The 24,333-nt window shown below is 31.4% G+C and overlaps 4 protein-coding genes across 10 annotated transcripts; 1 reads left to right on the forward strand and 3 right to left on the reverse strand.

Annotated features, from left to right (window-relative positions):
* Positions 1-85: 85 nt before the first annotated feature.
* On the reverse strand, positions 86-5,460 carry LOC8279588 (kinetochore-associated protein KNL-2 homolog). 5 transcript variants are annotated; one of them, XM_048369719.1, is made up of 8 exons: positions 5,250-5,460; positions 5,075-5,169; positions 4,822-4,966; positions 3,366-4,496; positions 2,214-2,295; positions 1,949-2,007; positions 835-880; positions 86-489 (listed from the first exon to the last, which is right to left on the reverse strand). In XM_048369719.1, exons 1-8 carry the CDS (start codon positions 5,328-5,330, stop codon positions 437-439), a joined length of 1,692 nt encoding a protein of 563 aa, XP_048225676.1. In that variant the 5' UTR covers positions 5,331-5,460; the 3' UTR covers positions 86-436. The 5 variants fall into 5 exon arrangements, with proteins under 5 accessions (XP_048225676.1, XP_048225678.1, XP_048225677.1 ...); XM_048369721.1 differs by having other exon boundaries at positions 3,366-4,493; positions 5,250-5,459; XM_048369720.1 differs by having other exon boundaries at positions 5,075-5,166; positions 5,250-5,457.
* Positions 5,461-7,076: 1,616 nt separating this feature from the next.
* Positions 7,077-11,827, reverse strand: LOC8279587 (5-oxoprolinase 1). Of its 2 annotated transcripts, none has more exons than XM_002527697.4 (2): positions 11,540-11,827; positions 7,077-11,138 (listed from the first exon to the last, which is right to left on the reverse strand). In XM_002527697.4, the coding sequence occupies exon 2, from the start codon at positions 11,105-11,107 to the stop codon at positions 7,304-7,306; it is 3,804 nt and encodes a 1,267-aa protein (XP_002527743.1). In that variant the 5' UTR covers positions 11,108-11,138; positions 11,540-11,827; the 3' UTR covers positions 7,077-7,303. The 2 variants fall into 2 exon arrangements, with proteins under 2 accessions (XP_002527743.1, XP_048225673.1); XM_048369716.1 differs by lacking the exon at positions 11,540-11,827 and adding an exon at positions 11,438-11,456.
* A 5,389-nt stretch (positions 11,828-17,216) lies between these two features.
* Positions 17,217-19,481, reverse strand: LOC8279585. 2 transcript variants are annotated; one of them, XM_015724519.3, is made up of 5 exons: positions 18,802-19,481; positions 18,254-18,419; positions 17,955-18,151; positions 17,705-17,860; positions 17,217-17,510 (listed from the first exon to the last, which is right to left on the reverse strand). In XM_015724519.3, the coding sequence occupies exons 1-5, from the start codon at positions 18,979-18,981 to the stop codon at positions 17,424-17,426; spliced, it is 786 nt and encodes a 261-aa protein (XP_015580005.1). In that variant the 5' UTR covers positions 18,982-19,481; the 3' UTR covers positions 17,217-17,423. The 2 variants fall into 2 exon arrangements, with proteins under 2 accessions (XP_015580005.1, XP_002527741.1); XM_002527695.4 differs by having other exon boundaries at positions 17,705-17,881; positions 18,802-19,465.
* Positions 19,482-23,273: 3,792 nt separating this feature from the next.
* LOC107261949 (dolichyl-diphosphooligosaccharide--protein glycosyltransferase subunit 4A) lies at positions 23,274-23,655 on the forward strand. Its single transcript, XM_025158891.2, has one exon. The coding sequence runs from the start codon at positions 23,274-23,276 to the stop codon at positions 23,385-23,387; it is 114 nt and encodes a 37-aa protein (XP_025014659.1). The 3' UTR covers positions 23,388-23,655.
* Positions 23,656-24,333: the final 678 nt, after the last annotated feature.

A 24,333-nucleotide genomic window follows, 5' to 3' on the forward strand; every position in this document is an offset into this window, starting at 1 on the left:
AATACGTTAGATCCAAAAGCCTATGCCAAAGCATTTGAATTAAAAAATATCATATATGCAACAAAGAATTGTGGACTACTGCAACTTTTGGGCACAAAACGCTAGAGTTAGACATTTATCAGGATCACCGTTAAAGTTCTTTCGTGCATAAACAATTACACAGAGAATACTAGACAAGCAAGCCTGGGTTCTAATAATTACAGAGATTACCAGATATTTGTCGAACACATGGAAATAGAAAGATTATGCCTGAATAAATCGACATGTAAGGCATATAATGCAATTCCTGGATTAGGTCCCAGAGCCAATCTGCAGGCCAACTTAATTTTGAATATATGAAGTATCACGCTACTCTTTCCCCAAGATTCATGTCTCATTAATTTGCAACAAGATACTAGGCACCACACTGATCTCCAAGGCTTGCAGTCACTGGCGCTCATGTTGATTTTGGCCTTCGCTTTTGCTTCTTCCGAGGGTCCAATTTACTCCCTGATGATAAACTTAGCCACAAGATTACTACCATACATAAACCATTCAAAAATTCTATACCAGCAAATCAGAAATCATTGAACATCATACATGATTATAACTCATAATTGAAATACCAAGTCTATGTTAAAAAATGGATAACAGAAGATGAATTCATAATGTGCAACGTACTTTGAATATGTTCAAGTAATAGTGAGATGGCTGAGCAACCAAAAGCAGTAATTTTCATCACTGAGTGCCCTGTTTTGTACTTAAAATGATGGTATTTTCACTAAAATGAACTACCATTTTCATTGTCATCCACACAAGATGTACTTATTCATTCAGAGTTCAAGAACAGCATACCTTTAGGTGGGTTTAATTCTTGCTGGATTCCAGTGATATTACGATCCTGAAATAGAGGAGTTAATTTTGTCATCTGCCTCATAAAACCAAGGTCAAAAAATTAAAAAGAAAGAGAGCATTTATGGATTTGGGTTGGGGGGGCAGAGATCATTTGAATGTGGATTTCCTAATAATTGTTCAATAAGGTCAGAAAACAATAAAATCATATGGATTTCCTAATATTTGGATGTGCATTTCTTAATAATACGTGCATCACCCAACTCACAAGATATTCAGAAGGAAAGGAATTGAGAAATAGTTTATGAATATAAGCATTATACAGAATGACCCCATTGCGCATGTTGAGCAGGTTATACTCCTTGTGTTTTGGTCTATAATGAAGAGAGACAGTTGGAAACTAAACAATCACCAAAGGGTCATGCAAGCTCAAATAGTTGAATAACGTAGAAGGATGAATACAATTCACTGAAGATCTATTATATCCTTTATAAACTTTAAATTGAATCCATGTGGTTTAAAATCTTAATAAACCATGCAATTGACCAGATAATGAAAAGTCTTTCTGAAGATGTGTGCAAATGCATGCCAACTCTGTTGAGAAATGCAAACGACATGAGTTAGTACTCTCCAGTCTCCCCAACATTGTTATCAAGCTCAATATTTTGCTACTTAGAAGAGCCATAAGTACAAATATTTAGAATTCCCTAGATTAATCATGCGCCAAATCTAAATTACATGGAAAAAGGAGAATGAAAAGTCTTTCTGAAGATGTGTGCATATGCATGCCGACTCTGTTGTGAAATGCAAACGACATGAGTTAGTACTCTCCACATCTCCCCAACATTGTTATCAAACTCAATATTTTGCTACTTAGAAAAGCCACAAGTACAAATATTTAGAATTCCCTAGATTAATCATGCACCAAATCTAAATTACATGGAAAAGGAGAATGCTAGCACATTGTACTTCAAAAACATGGATCAAATGCAACCTTAAATTGTTCACTTCTTGATAGCAGACAAACTATGTCTGACATAGTCATTTTTGCTAAAACCATGCAGGTGCTTTCAAATTCACAGTGCACAATAATGACAGTGCCAGAAGCATAACTAACCGCATCATAAACCGGAATTTGGTTGCGCCAGAAATCTAGGGTAGGCAAAAGTAATCTCCCTGCAACTCAGTCAAAGTGGATGAACGGTTAAGGCATATATATGCGAAAATGCCATCCACAAATCTAAGGCCAAACAAGCTTTAAGATAGTCACATGTAAAGAATAGATCAGACTTGAAGAAATTAAACACTTGGACACTCACGGCCATATATATAACTCAGCAAAATGATACAAAAGCTACTCCATAAGGTAATAGCAACCTCACCTGATCTAGATCTTTTAAGACTCGAGAATTCCAGAAAAAGAATACCCTTTTCCTCTCTGCTTTTCTGAGTACAAGGAGTTACCTGGTAGCCAAATTAAAGGGAAAAGACATAAAAGAAAAGAATACAACAGATGTACAAATTTAAAAAAAAAAAAAAGTGGCAGACAGACTAGAAGCAATGAAAACGCAAGTCAATAACAGAGATGGTAGTGGAAAAACATATCAACATACAGCTTGTAATAGACTTCACTTAATTATCGAGAAAGTCATGAATGTTGAATAGTACAAAAGATTAAAAAGAAAATACTCATAAGAAGATTGGAGTAGGGTACTCTGAGAAAAAAGAAAAAGATCTTTCTTTCTAAAGAGATTTGATTCAGAACTGAAATATCCCATAATCCATGTGTATGTTAGATATATTAGACTGAAAACAAGATGCTAACACTGCCAAGTCTCTAGCATTTGCCTGCAACATTTGATAGTAAAGATGTTTGGACATCATAATGTTACAAGCAACCCTCTTAGTTCTGAGATGAAAATGCAGCTCTATGGTGGAGCGGTAGTTTCCACTCATCATGTTACAAGCAAGAACTGTTAATTTTATTTATCAAATTTATAATAGACGAGAATCTATAATAATTCCATTTCCCTCATGAATCACAATACATAAAAGAAACCTGATACAACAATATGAATGCTAAATGCCACAACTATAATAAGACATATAGCAAGTTTATGTACCATTGTTGGCCACTTCACTAAAGATAAGAACACTCAAATGTTAATGTCCAATTATAACAGCAAAACCAATTTATTTCAGCCAACCTATGTCATACCATATTATATATTGTATTTCTTAAACACAAGGATGTATTATTCCAACTTCATCATGATGAACATAATGTTTATGCACTAATTAAGCGTCCAACTTTTACAAATGTCTATAGGAAGGATACTGATTAAACCAACTAAAAAAGGAAAAGAGGGCAAAACATAGCTCTGGGAGCACAAAAAAGAAGTTGTACTCAGGCAACAACATTGAATCATTTCTTGCTGAAGATACTTCAATTAAGCAACATAAGCCAATAAGCGTGGAGCCATTGCCCACAATTGAAAGCTAAAACAAACTACAGAAGATTTCCAAGAGCTTACATGCGTATCAAAAAAAATTTTCCTTCTAGCTTTCTTCATGGATGAGCCTCCTCGCTTGAGTGATAGTTGTTCATTCTTTTCCTTACTTTCCAAATTCTCTGATGGTTTTTTCAACCTTCTTGCAGACTTTAGCATAGCCTGTGGTGTGTCCAATTCTGACTGATGAGTTGAATATGAACACTTCTTCAGTCTCTTTTTGTCTTGGTGGTCAATCTGTGATGTCGATTCTTTGTTTTTCTGCTTCACTGAACATCCAGACACAGGTTTATAATTCTTATTCCTATCAAGATCACCCGCGCGCCTGTTATGTTTTTGAAAGCCGGAAATACTTGGAATAGCATCCATTGAGCCCCTTCCTGTTGCAGATGGAGAAACATTATTCACATCTCCAACAGTCTGCACACTGGAAAACATTGTAATATCCTCAAATTTATTTGAAGGTTGTTCTAAAATACTAGAATCTCCAACAGTGGGTGATAATACAGCTTCATCACGTATTATTTCTTCCTCATTAATACATCCTAATACAGCCTCAGAATCTTGAGGTAGAGAAGTAGTTGAGAAATTTGTAATTCCACTATTCAAGCCGTCCTTGTTTACATGAGTTTGATTTTTCATCTTCTCTGATATCTTTGGCCGAATGAGGGAGGCAGCCTGAAGGCCTAGGACTAGATATTTAGCTTGAATTCTTGCTGTGTGGTCAAAACTGGTTTCATTAGAATTATCCATACCAGCACCTTGGAGTGTTGAACGTTCTTCTGATGCAGCATTCTTGGTGGTGATACTTCCTAAACTAGCTGATGGTACAGTTTTTGACTTTCCAATGGACTTCTTGCTTCTCTTGTTGCTATCAGAATCATCTAACCTTTCAAAAGAGTCTACTGCATGATTGCCCGAAGGTTCTGCTTCTACTGCTCTGTTATCCTCCATTAAGTTAACAGCATTTTTGGTACAACTTGATGATGGTATAATATTTTTTGTGGCATCATTATCTACATTACCAATATCATTTTCTTTTGGACTAACTGAGAAACTAGATTGTTTGAAGCAATTCTCAGCATATTCTTCCCAACAAGGAGGAAACCCAAACAAGAAGTGATCAAAAACCTGTTCAGCAGTATGATTAATCTTCTAAAAGAAAAAAAGTCATATCAATTGCAGCATTTTGCAAGCAACTCTTAATTACTAATCATGCTGCTTATTTGTATCACTGTCATGCAAACGAAAACATAACCTTGTCTAGAATAAAGCAGGTGCAAGAATTCAATTCAATCAAATCATGTCATTTTTAAAGTTGAACTACCAAGTATGAAATAACCAAACATGAGAATTGACTAATTCAATTGAACTGAATTCTTGCAACATTTAGACTGTTTAAACACTATGTTAAGTGTGGTAATTTAAATTCCCAAAATAAAAGAAATGCCATAAAAGAGGAGGAGGAGAAATTGAATACCTGAGAGGAAAACCCATTTGCAATAGTTTTCTGCCTGTTAATGAAACCTTGGAAAATGACAATAATACCATCAGCTGTTTCAAGAGTAAAAACATCAAATCTTTTGGTAATAGGTGCAGAATGAAACACACGCAATGCTTGTTGCCTGAGACACAAAATACCCAATTAAGCTCTTCTAAAAATATATATATAAAAAAATTGAAAACCCTAGGAAACCAAAAATAAAAAAGGAGGGAGACTTTAATTTACTTACTCCCCACAAGCGAAGCCAGCAACAGCAAGTCTTTTCCCTTGGAAGTCATTGTCACTGTCGGATTTTATTAACCACCAGTCACGTAGGGAAACCTGCTAATGAAAAATAACATCAATATAGAAATTAAAAGCAAAAATTAAGTGAGAAATCGTCGCGAGAGAGAATAGAATTTAACTGTTTTCTTGAAATGAGAAGTAAGGACGCTGCCTTCTTCTCGGCTATTGTCGATTGGTTTGGAATTAGAAGTCGAAGCCATGGCAACGGTTTTGAAGACTCACTGTTCTCGCTACTCTACTTGAACCAACAGGTTCGTGAGGCGGGAAAGCTTAATAAATAGAGAAGTTCTAGTAGTTACATTTTCGCCAATATTTTTCTTTTTAATATATGGATAAAGTTTGATGTCGCCAATGTATTTCTTTTTTTTGATATTGTAAATAGTATTGTTTGATCACAATAAAAATATATATATATTTTTTCTTAATTAATTAAATCTAGAAAATAATTTCTTATATAAGATTTTAATTTGTGCATAAATTCCAGAATGCATTATTAATCACATTAAATATAAAAATATATTTTAGTGATGGATTATATTAAATATATATAAAAACAAGTACATATATATCTAAATAATATATAATATTCCTCATATAAAAACAAGTTTTATTTTTTAAATGTAAATTGTCATAGTATAGTGTAGTTTACTAAAATTTTACCCTTTTATTATTTAAGAAAACATTTAATATTCTCCATAAATTTTCTTTTATTTCTTTTATCAATCTGATTGTAATACTAGTTAATTAATTGTCAATTATTTTCAATAATGTTTTTTTTTTTTTAATACTTCTTTCCAATTCAATTGGGTTTTTTTTTTCAATTGAAGCCAATTGCAAGAAAACAAATAGATTTTATTTAGCAAAAAGTACCAATAAGTCCTTATATTTTTTTTCAAAGTGCAATTGAATTTAAAATTTTTAAAGTAGTTCAATTACACCCGTAAATTTTGAAATATAGAACAATTAGATCCTTAGAGCTAACTCATTTTTCTAACTAATCATGATAGTTTTTTTTTTTTTTTTTAAAGTGAGACTAAATCATATTTATACCTCTGAACTTCAGTTATTTAGTCTGTTTAACACTCTAATTTTTAATTTAATCTATCAAACATCTAAATTTATTTTTTTATTATATTCTAACACTTTTTGATAATGTGTATCTTCATTCAATATGTTCACATGTATTGTACAAATGTGTTTAAATACTATCAAAAAATAAAGTTTAGATGTATGTTAGATTAAGTTGAAAATTAAAAATATTTATATATTAAAAAAAATAAAATTCAAGTGTTTATTAAGTTAATTGAAAGTTTAAATGTTAAACTAACTAATCGATACAAGTTCAAGAATATAAATATATATATTTAGCCTTAAAATAAAGAAAAGATTATCATTTTATGATTTTTATTTAGTAAAAAGCAAAGCTAATACTCTCACATGAAAAGAATTAAAACGTTTTACTTAGTACCTAAAATTAATTGGATCTTATGTCATTATATAATGAAATAGATGGAATTAGCTTTAAAGATATAATTATTCTGTTTTTAAACTTTAAAATTGTAATTGAACTATTTTGAAGTTAAATTGCTTAATTGCATTTTAGTTGAAAGTTCAAAAAATTATCAGCACCATTTGCCTTTATTTTTTTTGGCTGCCAATGCATATATCAAAACATTTAAATTTTCATAATAGACACTCCAACTTTTCTTTGTGATATTTATTAAATTGAAAAAAGAGAAAAAGAAAAAAAAGAGGACCGAAAGATATACATGTAGATGAAGAAATCACAAACCTAAGCTATGCCAAAAACTATAAAATGAAATCTCAGATCTCAAGGCAACAGGTTCAGGTGCTCACAGTTTAATTTTTATTATCCAAATGGCTCACCTTATTTTTGAAACCTAAATGGTCAGTACGATGTGTTATATTAAACCAGTAAAAGGACCTGGAAAAGAAATATGAATACTTGCATCATGTGCATCATAGTTTTTCTGCAATTTCTTTGAAAGAAATGTACATTTATAGGATAAAGCTACAAATAGTACCAAAGAAATAAAAATTTCAATCTTTATTTTCAATTTCCAGAAGACATGTATATCATATAATACAGAGTCCCAAAATTCCAGTCAGCTAATCAGCATTCCGCCAGTTTTTGGCGACGGCCCCAGCATTTTCAAGAACCCCATCCACCACCACCTGGTGTTAAAATCTGAAGAATTTCCCCTGCCTGAACCTCAACTGTGTTCTTACCTCCAAGGTATATTTTTCTTTTATCTTTTGTAATCAAGTGATTAGCCCCACGAGCCCCATCTTTCCCTCCTCTTATACCTCTTGGTGCATGAACCCGCCTCTCAGAAAGAATGCTCACCACCACTGGCCGCCTGAATTCTATCTCCCTTACAAGCCCATCGCCCCCTTTATGAAGTCCATCTCCACCACTGTTCTCTCTTAGTCCAAATTTATGCAAAAGAACAGGATACCTCTGCTCAAATATTTCCGGATCAGTCATACGAGTATTAGTCATATGACACTGGACTCCACTTGTCCCGTTCCAGGTTGGACCGGCTCCGCTTCCACCACCAATTGTTTCATAATAACCGAAAGTGTGATCCCCAAAAGTGAGATTGTTCATACAACCCTGAGAGCAAGCACAGGCCTGAAACGCAGTTAGTACAACATCAGTTATTCTTTGAGACGTGAGAACATTACCTCCAACCACAGCAGCCTTGTCACTTGGAGAGAGGAATGAGCATGGAGGAATATGGATTGTAACAGGGGCTAAGCAACCCTGGTTGAGAGGAATATCAACATCCACCAGACAGCGAAGGCAATAGATGACTGCTGCAGCTGTTACTGCCTCTGGTGCATTCCAATTTCCATACACCTCAGGGCTAGTCCCACTAAAATCAAAAAACGCTTCACCTCTATCTGAATCAATAGTAAGTTTTAGGTGTATCACAGACCCATCATCCATGTAATCCTCTTCCTCTATGGTTATAGAGTGATTGTGTGCAAACCTAGATGACTCAGATGAAACTCTTACAGCAACTGATTTGAGCATTTCCCTCACTGCTTCTTCTGCATTCAGCTGCACATAGGTCATGTATGCCTGAACAGTGTCCAAACCATACTGCTCAATCAGTTCTTTGATAAGGGAAATTCCCCTCTGGTTTGCAGCTACTTGTGCATGTAGGTCTGACAAATTATCTTGAAGCCGGCGGGTTCCAGGGATCTTATAAGCTGATTCATTGGAAGAAGGAAACTTGAGAAGTTTGATGATTCCTTCTTCCTGAAAAACTCCCCTTTCCACAAGCTTGAATGCTTTAATCGCAGCACCTTCTTCCCATATGGACTTCGAAAACGGAGGCATACTTCCAGGAGTAATACCTCCAATCTCTGCATGATGGCCTCTACTTGCCACAAAAACGACCAGTTTCCCCTTGTCAAAAACTGGTGTAATAACAGTTATATCAGGAAGATGACTACCACCAGCACAGGGATGATTTGTAACCAAAACATCACCTTCATTCAAATTGTCACCCCAGTAGTTAAGCTGCCATCGAACTGTACTGGACATAGCTCCAAGGTGCACAGGGACATGGGGAGCATTAGCGACTAGTCCCCCATCAGGACCAAAGAGGGCACAAGAGAAATCTAACCTTTCCTTGATATTTGTTGATATGGAAGTTCTCTGAAGCGTTCGCCCCATTTGTTCAGCTATTCCCATAAACCTATGATTGAAAATTGAGAGCTGCACAACATCTGCAACTTTTTCAGCAATTTGTACAGTGTTTACATTAGATTCAATTTCAATTTTAATGTTTCCATACTTAGTTACAAAAGCTTTACAGTTGGGTTCCACTATCACAGTACTATTTCCATTCATGATGATTGCAGGGCCAGGCATAATGTCCCCAGGCCCCAGATTTTCAAGCTTGAATAGAGGTGTATTGAGCCAACCATTCCCAAAGTAAACCTTGTAATCACCTTCCACTTTTGGAGAACCGGAAGTGGGTTGCAAGACTTGCGGCTTCAATATGTTAGTGACTCCAATACCACGAACTCTTACGTCACAGATAAGAATATTCCTGTTCTGCAGTTTGAATCCATACTCCTTCTGGAATAGCTTTACGAATTCCACAGCATAGTCATACCTTGATCCATCTTCATTTACATGTCTCCTTACCATGATGGAAGTATCTGTACCCTCATACCTCAAATTTAAATATGTCTCTGTTGTAATGTTTTCCTCTCTAAATCCTTGCCCTTGTAGCTTCTGCTTCACCTGCTTTAATAACACATCTTCTCTGCTAGAAGCCTCCAAAACAGACTCATGACCATAGACTGCAGAATATGGCTCTTGTGCCTCTTCTACAACATCTGCTAATCCCATGCCATAAGCACTTAAGATCCCACAAAACTTGTGAATGAGTACTTCTTTCATACCCAATGACCGAGCAATTGCGCAAGCATGCTGTGGCCCAGCACCTCCAAAGCAAGCAAGAGCATGGTTCCTTGTCTCGTGGCCTTTCAATTCAGTTAACTGCCTTATCGGACGGCACATTGTTTCATTTGCAACATTGACAAATCCCAGTGCAATATCTTCAATTGTCATGTCCTTTGCCAATGGATCCTGACTCTTCCTGTAAGAATTAATTTGCATCGCAAGCTTCTTAAATTCTTCTCTAGTTGCCTCAATATCTAATGGCTGATCTTCATTAGGACCAAAAATGGATGGAAAATAATCAGGAATAACGAATCCTAGAATAAGGTTAGCATCAGTAACTGCCAATTCTCCTCCTTTCCGGTAACAAACAGGACCAGGGTGGGCACCCACTGATTCAGGTCCCACACGGAAAGCACCAAATTGGAACTTCAACTTGGATCCACCGCCAGCAGCAACAGTATTTATATCAAGCTGAGGTGCTTGTATTATGGCACCAGCAATCTGGGTTTCAAGAACTTGTTCATAACTCCCAGCATAACGACTTACATCAGTAGATGTACCACCCATATCAAATCCAATAAGCGGTTTCTGTGTTTCAAGCCCAAAAAGAGTCTGGGAATAACCAACAACTCCACCTGCAGGACCTGACAGAACAGCTTTATGCCCTGAAAATCTACTTTCTGGTGCAAGTCCCCCATCTGATTGCATAAATAGGACATTGACCTTCCCTAACCCTTCATCAAATTTAGAAATGAACCCTGATAAGTACTCTTTGATAACTGGGGTTAAGTAAGCATCAACACTAGCTGTTAGACCCCTAGGAACGGCTCGAACCATGGGACTCAAACCAGAAGATAAGGAAACATGTCTGAAACCCAAACTCGCAGCTACTCTTTCAACAGCTAATTCATGCTGTGGGAATGTATAAGAATGCAACAAAACAACAGCCAAACAGCTAATCCCTTTCTCCAACAAACCTTTCAATAGAGGCTTCAAAGCTTCTTCATCAAGCGGCTTCACAATCCTAACAAGCTCACCAGAGACACCTTTAACTACAGATGCTGAAGAATTTTGGTCAACTTCCTCCTTATCAAGAACAAGCTGAACTCTCTCATCAACCTCTATGACCTCCTCGTAGAGATTAGAAGGTTTTGACACAGTAAGGTCAAAAATATTGGGGCGGGCCTGGTTACCAATTTGTAGGAGATCCTTGAAGCCCTGAGTGACACAAACTGCAATCCTTTCGCCTTTTCGCTCCAAAAGTGCATTCGTAGCAACAGTAGTACCCATCCGAATCCACTCAATCTTATCTGTGGGAATTTTTGAAGATCTTGGAATCTTCTCTCCTGTATACTCTTCAAGAATCCGACGAATCCCTTCAACAGGAGCATCATCATAATTCGAAGGATCAACAGACAAAAGTTTTAAAACACGACCATCAGGGTTGCCAGGGACTTCAGCATAGACATCAGTAAAAGTACCTCCTCGGTCAATGCAAAATCTGAGCTTCTCTTCCTTGATGCTCCCCATTCTGCGCTCAGTAATCAAATTAATCTAAAATCTACAAGAAAACCAAAAAAAAGGTATCACTTTAGTAAGCCCACCAATCAATTGAATACACAGGACATTTGGCAATTATATTACACAATATCTAATCGACAATCGCATTAATAGAGAGTTTGGATTTTGTAGCTTTTACTGTAACACCTAATCCAGATTGAGTAATAATATATTATTTTAGTAGATAAAACAAACAAACAAAAGTATGCTTGGGTTTCCAATTCCAGTAAACCAGATAACAGACTGAAAAAGATAAATAAAATCAGCAATAGATGTTAGATGATAATCAGGTCCCATGACCTCTAATTGAAAGAGACGGAGCATCTGAGCTTATGGTAGTAATCAGCACAAATTACGTAAAATCATAATCTTAACCTTGTGAAGAAGAGAGAAAAGGCATACCTGAGACTAGATGACTGGACACGGAGAGAGATGGTGATTCTCTCTTGATAGTCTACTCTAAAAAATTAATTAATTAATTTTGTTATTATTATTATTCAAGCGGTGATGATAAGAGCGCCACAGCACACTCCACTCTTGAGCAAACGAGATTACCAGATGAAATTACGTCATCTCAACAGTCTTTCTCGTCCGTCGGCATTCTACGGTGTCGTTGCATCAGCCAGGCTCAAGACTGACGTCGTTTCATTAACCTTGGATTAGCGCTGGTGTTATTTGGACTAAATTACCCTTATCGTCCTAAACTTTTTAATTTTTAATTTGTAACACTAAACTTTCTAAATTTGAGTTTTAGTAACACTAAGTTTCACATGATGTAGAAGCCACATGCATAAGGTTTCTTTTGAAAAAATTCACATTATTTAATTGAGATGCAGCCACACGTGTCTCACTATTCAAATTCCCATCTCTCATTCTTTCCGTTTCTCTTTTCACTCTCTCTATAAACCTCAAAATCAATCACATTAAAATCACAAAACTCACATTATCAAAAATCAAATCTAATTTATCACAAAATACATAATCAACAACTATTTATAGATTAAAAGAAATTAATTACAAATCAAAAATTTAAACTTATAAAACTAATTAAAAAGGAAAAAATTGTAATTACAAATTGATTAAAACCTACATAAATCATGGAATTTCCAACATTTATCTTTGGGTTTAAGAGTGAAGTAGATATTTTGTAGCCCAGTTCTCTAATGACTTAAATATTTTTATTTTTTGTGGTATTAAGTAGGTCTTTTGCCGGTGCTTTAATGGTTATATCGGTGCAACCATGATGGTGAGATTTAGTTGTTGTAGTGGAAGAACAATCGATTGAAGAGAATATTAGAAAGTGGTTAAAGCAAGATCGGTGGAGTCTCAATGGGTGGCGAGGTTGTGCTTCTGACGGTGTTCCTACTACATCGACAGTGAGAAAAGCAAGCCAAAGGAGAGAGAAAGGCAATCGGTAACAACAAGCCTGATTTCAAAATCTGTAAGATTTTATTTATTTGTGGATTTGATTTTAATGAAAATAGAGGGAAAATAAATATTTTTATCATGGGTATGTAAAAGTAAAGAAAGAATTTTGATGAAGATAAGTGGCTAGAATTTTGAAAAGTGGAAAGAGGAAAATATAAGTTTTTAAGAGAAAACAAGAGAAAAATTAGGTGAGAAGAGGAAGAAAAAAAAAAAGAAGCCCGTAAGAGAGAAAGAGAGGGGAAAGAGAATAAGTGTGAAGTAGGACAAATATGTGTCCTACTCAAATGATGTGAAATTTTTATTTAATAAAATATATTCTTCATTTTCCATTATAGTCGTTAACGCGGTAAGAAGTTTTATGATGTTAAATTTAAAATTTAGAAAGTTTATTGTTATAAATCAAAAATTAGAAATTTTAAGGATAGTAGCTCTTAAGTTCAAAGATAGTGAAGGTAACTTAGTCGTATTATTTGTCTTTTTAGTAGCTTACAAAGGATCATTTTAACCCCTCAACTTGTATCACATGGTCAAATAGATCAAATTCTAATTTTTCCAGCAAATAAACTAATAACTTCTTATTTGAAACAACTAATCCAAATTCAAAATTTTGTAAAACACACCCTTATTTATTTATATATATGAAGTAGATACTATTTTTTTATTTTTATGTTTCAATTAAAATCCTAAAATAAAAGACTCATCTTTGTCAAACAAAAAAATAGAGCTGGTTCTTTTTTTTTTTTTTTCTTCTTCTTTTAAGATTTTATAATTTAACAAATTTAACTCTTATCCCCATCATTAACGGTGCTTTATATCATCAACTATCATTTTTTTATAAAATAAAATAAAGTTAGAAAAAAAAACTTTATTATTTCGGATCTTTATTAAATATTGAGTGCAAGTTTTATTTAGACCGTCCCAATAAGCTCTTAAGTCATACTCCTCTATTATAAGGAGTATATGCAAGAATTAAGCTACCAAGAAAATCAATAACAAGATATTGATTCCGTTCAGTTCTGCCTGAAATGGCCGAAATATTTCATTTTATTAAGAGAAACGAAACAAAGCACCTTTTATTCTGTATCGACTAAAATCTTGGTCATCTCGAACCAGAATTATCGTAATTGAACCGAAATGGTCATTCCGGTCGGGATTAACGAGATAAGTCGAGATGAATCATCTTTAGAAAAAGACTTTTATCATTAAATTGAGTTTAGTAGTTCAGTAACACTTAACCCTACTCAATAAATTCTATTTTTTCTCTGTCAATAAAAATGAATTAAAATCTAAAATTTCAAAATCAAAAATTTAAAACCCTGCATAATCATCTATCATCTCATCTTGTGCTCTACAGTTTAACCATGTATATTTTTCATTAATCCATCAATTATTTTTAGTTGATCTGTATTATTTAGTAATAACAACTTAAAATTTATATATCATAGCTTTATCGGCTACAAGATACTATTTTATACCTTAGTCGGTTGTGTTATAGAAATAGATTTCATTATTGTAATTCTATGATTATGAAAAGTTGGATATTTGTTTGCTTGCTACTTTATAATATGCTATCTAATTAGATTATGAGTAATGATTTTATAGTATTATATTTTGATGGTTTAAAACTAAACTATATATATATATAATTCGGAATAGTCCGAAATGGAACGCCAAAATGCTCTGATACCGAAATATTTTGTTCCAATGATAAAAATGGAATAACGCTTGGAATGGAATTCATAACTTTGCTTCTTTGTTTATCCTTCTTCCCTAATATGATTTAAGAGCTACATTTTCTCTTTCTTTAAATTTAAAGAGGGAGAAAATGACTCTTATATATATTTTATCATTTCTCTTTCTTATTTTTTTTCTAAATTTTTTCTTTAAGAGTCACATTCTCCTTTCTTACTTATTTTTCTCTCTTTTTACTTTATTAATAAAAATTTGACTAAAAAGTAAAATAGAAAGTATTATTGCAATATACACATTTTAAAACAAGTTAAAATAAATAGTTAATTATTTATAATTTAATAGAGAGGCATATAGAAAATATTGTTAGGATGCTCTTAGTGGTGACAAGATCTAGTTTAATGGACTTAAAGGCAATAACGATTCTTATACTATTTGAAAAAATATATAAAAGTGAAGAAAAAAGAAGGTTAGATTTGGTAAAATAAGAGTAATGCTATGTCTGGTTGAAATCCATTAAGAAAATCATTTCATTTGAGAAAAATATATGAGAGAGAAAGTAAAATAAAAATAATAAAATTGAAGCTGATATTTTGATGTTATGTAATACATTGATAAACTAATATAGAATTCATTTGGAAATTCTACTTACTTTGGTAGAGTTTAGTTTAGTTATAACCAATTCTACGCAAATTTAAATATGTATAATTTTAAATTAATTTTTACTCTATTTAAAATGCATAAATTTTGAATTTACAAATAAATTCTATAAATTATATAAATTTTAACTTAACACAAAGTAACAAAAAGAGAGTTTGTACGGTAATTTCTATTATAATTGTCGGTAATATTGTAACATGAGTAGATAAAAGCACCACTTCACTCGAACCGACATACCCATTTGGTTGGTTTTCTCAATACAATATCACAAAAATTCAAAAAAAAAAAATTATAGAAATTATAAATTTGCTGTTCATTCTTTCATGTTGTTAATTGGTGTCTAATGTTCAGTTATTCGGTTAAAAGGATTGTTCTATTTGAAAGGAGGAGCAAAATTTCCTCTTTTAAAATATGCTTGTCAAGTTTTGATATATTGCCTAAAAAAGCATTATAGTTACCAAGAGAAATTCTTCAATCTGCAGTGTTCAAATGAATTTCTTATGGCTAATTTATATGTTTCAATAAAAATGGCAGTATTATTTCAATATAGTTATATTATTTATATGACAAAAATGATGCTAATGGAGTTGTATAAAGTGATGGTAATAGAGTTGTGCTTATGATAATCGACCTTTGCAAATGTGGGTCAAATTTTAATATTCAAACTTATTAAATTGTTATTTATTTAATTAGTTTTATTTGCTGAAAAAGTTACAATTCGACTTTTTCAGCCTAGTAACACAAATTCAGGGGCTAAAATGACCTTTGTCCCTTAAAAGTCTTAATGAGGGATTTTCTTGAAATTTTCTTTTTCTTATAAAACTCAAACTCAGTGACAGTTTGAATAGCGTTCCTGCAGTTCGGGTAGTTCGGCTCTGTTCCCTATAGGTAATAAGATGTACATATCTACGATAGATATGTTGGAAATTGAAATATATTAAAATATTAATAAAAAAAAATTGGCTTGATAAATATATAGTTTTTCTTGCCATTCTTTCCGATTGTTGTCAAGGGTTAATTACTATTTTTCCATGCATTTTTTTTATATTATATTAATTATAATTTAATATTTAAAAATTATATTTTATTATTTTTAATTTTTAGTTTTATATTAAAAATTCTTTCTAATAAAATTTTTATTAAATTTTTGCTAACTATATTTAATTTTTTAGTTTTATATAAAAAGCAATTTATATGTTATACTAAAAATTATAGGATAAATAGTATAAAATTAAATCTATTTAATAATTATTTAATTAAAACTCGGACATAAAATTTTAAATGTTATAAGACAAATAATGTAATATACAAAAACATAAAAGGTTATATAAAATATAGAGAGCAAATTGTATGTTATATCAAAAATTATAAAATAAATAATATAAGACCAAATCTATTCAAAAATTATTCAATGAAAATCCAGTATAAAATTATAAAATAAAAAATTTAGGTGTTAAAAGTCAAATAATGTAATATACAAAACACAAAAGGTATATATTAATTATTCCCTACTTGAATTAGAATTTACGAATTACAACGTGAGTACTTAGATTTATTTATATTACCTTATATCTTTTATCTGGGACAGCACCTTTACTGAAAGAAATCCCCTCAAACCATTAAGGTGTATCATTATAAAAGAAAAAGACATGATTTCGATGAACCATATGAAGAAACAAATAGCAATAATAATCTATTACTTCTTTAATTTAATAAATTGATTTTTCAGATTTTTTGTAAACTATTTCTGTTAAACCTACTTTCCAGAAGTAATTGTTAAAATTGGAAAGTAAAAGTTAAATTTCAGAATGTGTTTGAAATTGTTATTTGAGTGTTGAAAACACAGATTTAAAATTTTTTAATTTTCTATGAACTGATTTTCTTACATCTAATTTTTTCTTTCAAAATTAATTTATTTACTTTTTGTAAAAGCAGATTTTAAAACTCAAAAAATCAAATAAAAAAATAAAAAGAAAAAATTTTAACGTCAATGCCAAACACTCCTTTAGTTTATTATTGAATATAATAAAGTGACCAGAATTTATTATGTATCAGATTTTATTTTTTTCTGGATTCGGTTGAACGTATATCACAATTTACAAATTTACAACAAATAAATAGTTACTCCATTTCATACTAATTGACTAATTTTATAATTATTTAACAAAGAAAAACAGTTTATTACTTGTACCTTGCATTTACATCACAAGAGATACAAATATATGCCCAAACCATGCTTTACACAAAATGGAAAGCAAACTTACCCAACTTCCGGGAGAAGAAAAGAAACTCAAAACTGAAATTTCACACAAACAGCCAATGTTTATTTGGCCTCAATTAGTACTCATAGCTTCCAACTTTAGTACAACCGTGTGTAAATCCTTATCATAATTACCTCTTAACTAATTAGGGGAAAAAATAAAATATGTTAAAAGAGGGAATAAAAAAGAAAGAAAGAAGAATCATATATTAAGAAACATTAAATTATGTGATGACACCTCAAGTAACCTTAACATATATCTGGATTAAAGTGGCCTGGAATATTGCTATTTTGCTGTGCCCTTTGGAGATGGAGTTTCAATGCATAGTTGTTCAGCTGCAATGTAATAGGGGAAACTCATTAGTTCTCCATTATCGACATCGACCATGATGGAACCCGAGCTAACAGCCACTTTTTCTTATACTTCTAATGAGGTTCTAAGTTTTCTTTATGATAAGTAACTCAATAATGAATCGAAATCGGAGCTTGACCAATTCGATTCCGCAGGTATAAGGATGATAGTGGATTACCTCTAAACTTCGGATTTGCTCTTGGTACTGGTTTAACAGAAGCTTTAAGTTTTGCACTTCCTTTGTCTTCTCCTCTTGCTCCAAATTGCGTTCGTGCTGAATGGCAACAGCTCTCTTCAGGATTTGGTTGTCATTCAACAGACTCTGCAGATGCTCCTTTAGTGAAGTAAGCTCCAGCTGTTTCATGTAGACATAATCAAAATTGGTAGGCAAAAAAATAATATGAACTGCATGCAAAATTATGGATTACCTGTTCTAATCTATTGGCCTGAGCAGTTATACTTCTTTCGAAAGCTTCTAAAATTTGGGCAGAGCGCCGCCTGGCATCATCAAGATCTGCTGCATTCATCATCTCCTGCACAAATAAATCCACCCACTTGGAGCCATCTACTGCATTTTCATAATCACTCGCTTTCTTTTCAACCTCTTCTTCTGGCATTTGAAGACCTGGAAGTTAGAGATAAGAAAGCAGCATAAGCGACTGATCATCAAACTTGTACTACCAAAATCAACATTTGAAGATAGAAAATGCATCGATAGACAAATTACATGCAGTCATGCTCATTGGAGGGACAGCATCACAGTTTCCAATTGTAGCAGACTCAAAGCTCTGCAATTTATTTCTTTCCACAGCATCACCAAATGAAATTTTCATTAAAGTCTTGACAGCATCGTCAACCTTGTTGTTGTGGTTCCTATGAGCAGTTCTCACCAACTAAATTTAAAATTAAACCATTAAGAAAAAAAAGACCATTAGTAACGAACTTAAAATTGAACAGAATTAATACTGAAGATAATCCAAGTTCGTCATTCATAGTAAATATGACTGAATTGGACACGAGCCTCTAACCATGTTAGCCATTTTACTGCATAGGTTCAATTCAAGAAAAATAACTAAAATGAGGTGAACTTAATGTCTGTCAATGAAGCACAAAATCTTTATCAGCATCTAAATATAACAAAACATTTCAAAAGTGAAGAAGATGCAATTACATAAGTTTGCAGTATCATAAAGGCTGCTATACTAGTTTACAGATACCATTAACTAAGAATAAAATTACAGGAACATAAGGAAAAGTAAACATTAAAAATTGCACCTCAGGATCCAAAGAAGGGAACATTTGGAGCAAGGTGAAAAGGGTATCATCGGATCCAGACCCGAAATCAGTGGATCGGGTAGGTGATCCAAAACCAGAACACCTTGATCTCTTAGCTGCGGAGGAAGATCCAAAGATTTCCTCGAACCCAACTCTCTTCCCACATACTCCTGCTGACATTTTAGACTCTGACTTAAAACCCCCTAGGGTTTTTCTCAATTATATCTCTCAAAAAATAACCCAAAAAGATTAGAAAAGTGGGATCTAAAAAAACAAACCCAGAGATTATATCAAGTTCAATTATCTTTCACCATAAGGTTCATGTATCGTTTTCTTAAAATGGTGCTTTTGGTTATAAGGCAACCCTAGGGGGTCGACAGGGAAGTAAGTAGCAAAGAGAAGAGAAAAAATGAGCGAGGGTTTGGTTAAAGTTAGATGGGCATTTATCTTTTTTTAATTTAATTGCGAATCCTCTTGAGATTTTTTTTTTTTTTTCTTTTTTTCTTTTCAACTATTGATACAAGTTTGCAGAGCGCAGACGGTAGATACAAGAAAAGTACTTTACTAGCGATGGGGATGGAGGAACCAGCAAGTGGGTTTAGTTCTGGGTGTCTTGGTCTGTCTCTGTGTACTGTAATGTAAGAGGGAAAATATAGAATGGGACCCGCAATCCCACTCTTCAGTCTTCACATGCATTGAATAGGCGGTCCGTGTTGAAGAAATAGTGTTACTGTCACTTTGCATATTGCTATTAGCCAGTGGCATCAGTTTGCAAAAAGAGTTTAAAGGACTGGTTGGGCCATGCTTGGCTCAGATTTTGCTTTAATGGTCCAAGGATTACAAGAACCCCTATGAAAGTTCTCTACTATTTTTTCTTATAAAAAATAAATAAATTATACAGGGCACTGCTTTTTAAATAGAAAAATTAGAAATTTGATATTTTAATTTTTAAATTTTTTCTATTTTGATGGCTAAATTATTTATTTTATTTTATTTAGTTTTAAACTTACTAAAAATATTTGGTTAAATTATTTATTTTATTCTATTTAGTTTTAAACTTACTAAAAATATTTAATATAATATCTCTAGCACGTTTTACAAATTAAAATATTTATTTGACTTATTTTAAATAGTAAATTGGCTTAAATATTATTCTTTAAAATAATATTATTTTTATTTTATTTTTTATTTTTATTCATTCCAATATTATTCTTTTTAATATCATTTATTTATTAAAAATTAAAAAATAAAATTATTTTATTTTTTTTATTTATTCAAATATAAATTTTAAAAAATTAAATGTCATTTATTTATTTTTTATTTTCATACTAAAAAATAAAAAATATATTTTTCATCTCAAAACAATAAGAGAAAAAAGACGAAGATATTAAAAAATTTAATTCAATTTTTCTTTAGTGTTAAAAGAGAATTTGATAAAAAATAGAAAAAGATGAAAAAAATAAAAGATAAAAAAATTGTAAGTAAAGATGAATAAAGATATTTAGGTTATTTCAATGTATAAAAAAAATTAAATTATTATTCTAACCTATAAAACCTATAAAAGATATTATAATATATATAAATTAGCAGGTTCAGACACTTGATTAAATAAAAAAATAATTCAAACACTAAAATAAAAAAAATTTAAAAGTTAATACACTAAATTTGTTATTATCTATTTTTCTATTTCAAGAATTATATTTTTATTCAATCAAGTATCTGAACTTACTAATTTATATATGTATATATATTACAAATTTTACAGGTTAAGATAATATTTTAATTCTTTTACATATGAAATAACTTAAATATCCTTATTCATCCTTACATAATTTTTTTTATTTTCTAATTTTCTTAATTTTTTTATCTTTTTTCTACTTTCTCTTAAATCTTTTTTCAACACTAAAAAAAATTGGATTACATTTTTTATAATTTTTTATCTTTTAAATACTTTTCTCTTTTTTCTATTATTATTTTGAGGTGAAAAAATATATTTTATTTTATTTTTAAAATGAATGCACGAAAATAAAAGAATAATTAAATGACAATTTGAATGAATGAGAAAATAAAATAATTTTACTTTCTTCTTTTAATATTTTGAGAAACAAATGAAATTTAAAAAGAGTATTATTGAAAATTGATAAAAATAAAAAAATAAAAAAAAGATATTATTTTAAAAGAGAATACTTAAGTCAATTTACTAATCAAAATAAGTTAAATAAATATTTTAACCTGTAAAATGGACTAGAAATACTATATTAAATATTTTTAGCGAGTTTAGACTCTAAAATGAAGAAAAAAATTAATTTAGACATCAAAGAGAAAAAAGTTAAAAGTTAAAATACCAAAATTTATAACTTTTCTAAAAAAAATTAAAAAATTAAATTTATAATTATCCCAAATTTGGTTTACATTGTCATTTAAGATTTCAAATTCTTTATACTATTCAAACAAGAGATTTTGAGATCGATGAATTTCAAATATTAAATATTAAATTTAAATTCATATATCTAAACACACACTAAGTTGATTTGCCTAAATTGGGAAGAATTAAAAAACTGAGTTGCCCTTGCCCTTGACATGTATTATATATATCGTGTACCAATCAAAAAATATCTAATACTGTTTAGTTTCTTTGTTAATTGAGGAGCTTAGATTATAAGTTTCGAAACTTTTATGGTTTATTTCGCCTAAAAATAGTTTAGTGGCAAACATGAGCAAAATTTTACCTTTTTCTATTATAAGAACTGCATTAAGCTTGATAGAAATTTATTAATTGGCTCTAATTTTCAATATACATAATTATTACTATTTTAGTTTTTATTAAAAAGACCATTCCAGTAAGAGAATAATTTGTTAGTTTCTTAAAAATATTCTATTAGTATATTAACCCAAAACTACTTTTAGAAAATGATACTATTTCCCTCTTGATTTTAATATTATTTAATATTAAAATATATCATTTTATAATTTGAGTTGAAATTACAATATTTTTATTTACTTTCATTAATAAATAACCATAGTCAAAATGTATTATATTACTATAATTATAAGTACAAAATTCGATAAAATAAATTAAAATAATAAAACTATTGTAAATAAATAATTTGAATTATAAAATCATGATAAGTTTATTACTATAGATTTTTTAATAATAAAAAATCACATGATTTTTATAAAATTTTTTGTAAGAATTTGATTTAAATTTATAATCTAATAATTAAAAGTTTAGAAAATTTTATAAAATATAATATAAAAATAAAATAAAATTTAAATATAAAAAAAATGACAAGTAACTTCTAAAAATTATACACATGATATTAGAAAAAAGTTAAAATACTAAGATATAGTTACAAGGTAAGTATTTATTGAGAAAATCTTATAAAATTTTTGAAAATGTGAAATAAGTAACCGAGGGTATTTTGAGAATTTTTATGATACTACAAATTGGTTTAGTGGAAGAGTTTTTCAGTTACCAAATTAAAATCTAAACAGTATAGTAATATATTTCTGAATCGATATTTAACTAGAAAACTTTATAGTCTATTGACAAAGCTGTGGCTGTAGTCTTGTGGAGACCTGAATTCGAATCCCAGCAGCCACAATTCATTTTCTGGTTTTCCTGCTAATTTTGTCAAAGCATCGTACTGAAACGCCACGTGGGCAAAGTCAATTCCCTTCCTAATTTTGCTATTGCATCATCTTCGCATTAAACGACATCGTTGCAATCTCTTCATGTAAGTGTCATCGGTCTTGACCTTGTTAGTCTTCTCCAAATTCAGCAGCTCAGTGGTAGACAACTAGAAATCTCGCAACCTTCTTCCATCTTTGTTCTTCACGCGCCACCGTAAGCTTCTCAATCTGTTCTATTTTTCCGTCTCTAATTTGTAAAAATAGGTTTCGTAGATCTCCCATTATTATTATTATTATTATTATTATTCTTTTGTTGGATCGGTGTCGGATTGAGTCTGCAGCGATTAAATTCCTTCTCGTATGTTTCTTTTTCTTTTTTCATTGAAAACAGTCTCTGGAAAGTCTGAAAAAGCAAGAAGTCAATTGAATTGAATTCTATTTAGTTAATTCTCATGTTTGGAAAAGGTTACAATTGCTAGAATCAAATATTTGAAGTTAAAACGAAGAAGGCATTTTGCAAGAAATGAAATCATGCCACAAGTAACTTGATTTTGCAATAATTCAATTGAAGTGATGTCTTACTTATGATTCATTCCCAACAAAAATGTAATAAGTTCAGTCGGTGTGAGAGATTTAGTAGTCTAATTATAGGCAATTAAAATTGGAAGTTGCTAAGGCTGACTGTGAATTCATTGAAATGATGGAGATTTCAATTTTCTTGAATGTTGTACTTAAATTCAGATTTTTTTTGTTTGTTAGTGATATGCATTTGCTAATGCGGGATATTTTGAAGCATGATGATAATACTTTTTTTTTTTCTTTCTATTATGGCATTACAGATGTTTGATGATCAAGACCTGGGCTTCTTTGCCAATTTTCTTGGCATCTTTATATTTGTTCTGGTAATAGCCTATCATTATGTTATGGCTGATCCTAAATATGAAGGAAACTAAGGAACCTTGGCCCTTTGTTTTTAGTAGTCCTTGCCATGTTTTAGCTACCATGAGGACTGATAGTTTTCATTAATGGATCTAACGTAATTCTGTTAGCACCATTAAATGCAAAATTTTCTGGTATATGTTATTTGTGTTCATGTCCATTTAAGTGTTTTATTTTTGCAAGTTCTCCATGTGATGCACACTACTATAGAATAATTGTATTGCACTTGGGAAATGTTAGATAAACTAGTGGTCCAGTTGTATCTTGGGTCATGGCTTTTGATGCTGGTGATGGTGCCTTTCTAGTGTGCTTGTGTGTGATTTTTAATTTCAAAAGGCATAGAAGGATAGGTGGAGTTTTCTGGTTATTGCATTTGAGGATCTATATGTTGATTGTCTTTTCAGTTTCGCGGCACTCATTTTTTGACCTTTGATTGAGCGTGTACAGTTCTGTTATAAGAAACCATAAATTGCAATAATTTCTTAACTTTGTTGCATGATTGTTTTTTACCATCCATTCTCAAGTAGGTAGCGGTGAGCTATTATATTTTTTATGCAAAGCCCTAAAATTACATGAAATCTAGTACAAATTAGGATTATCCATGTTAACAATCCTTTAAGTTCTTTCTCGATTTCATCAAATTAATGATAGGAGGCGTCCTAAGCAAGTATCATCTGACTTTTTAGCTTATGCTCACCCTTGAAGGATTGACTGTTTTAGCTACTTCATTTGAATTTTCGAGAAAAGAGCTCACAATTTCTAGAACTTCTGCTAGACCCTGATTGCATTATTTTGTGATTTTCTGGATTCAATGTCATGAGCCATGGTTTTCCTGTGCCACTTATTTTCGAGTACTTGCTTGGTACAATCACTTATTCGATTTTTCTTGAAATGACCTAGACCATTATTAATGTATACTTCGGGATCTTTTCAATCTGGTCCATCTTTTCTGATATTCAT

This window comes from Ricinus communis, chromosome 10 (assembly GCF_019578655.1).
Source record: "Ricinus communis isolate WT05 ecotype wild-type chromosome 10, ASM1957865v1, whole genome shotgun sequence".
In the NCBI taxonomy this organism is placed as follows: Eukaryota; Viridiplantae; Streptophyta; class Magnoliopsida; order Malpighiales; family Euphorbiaceae; genus Ricinus; species Ricinus communis.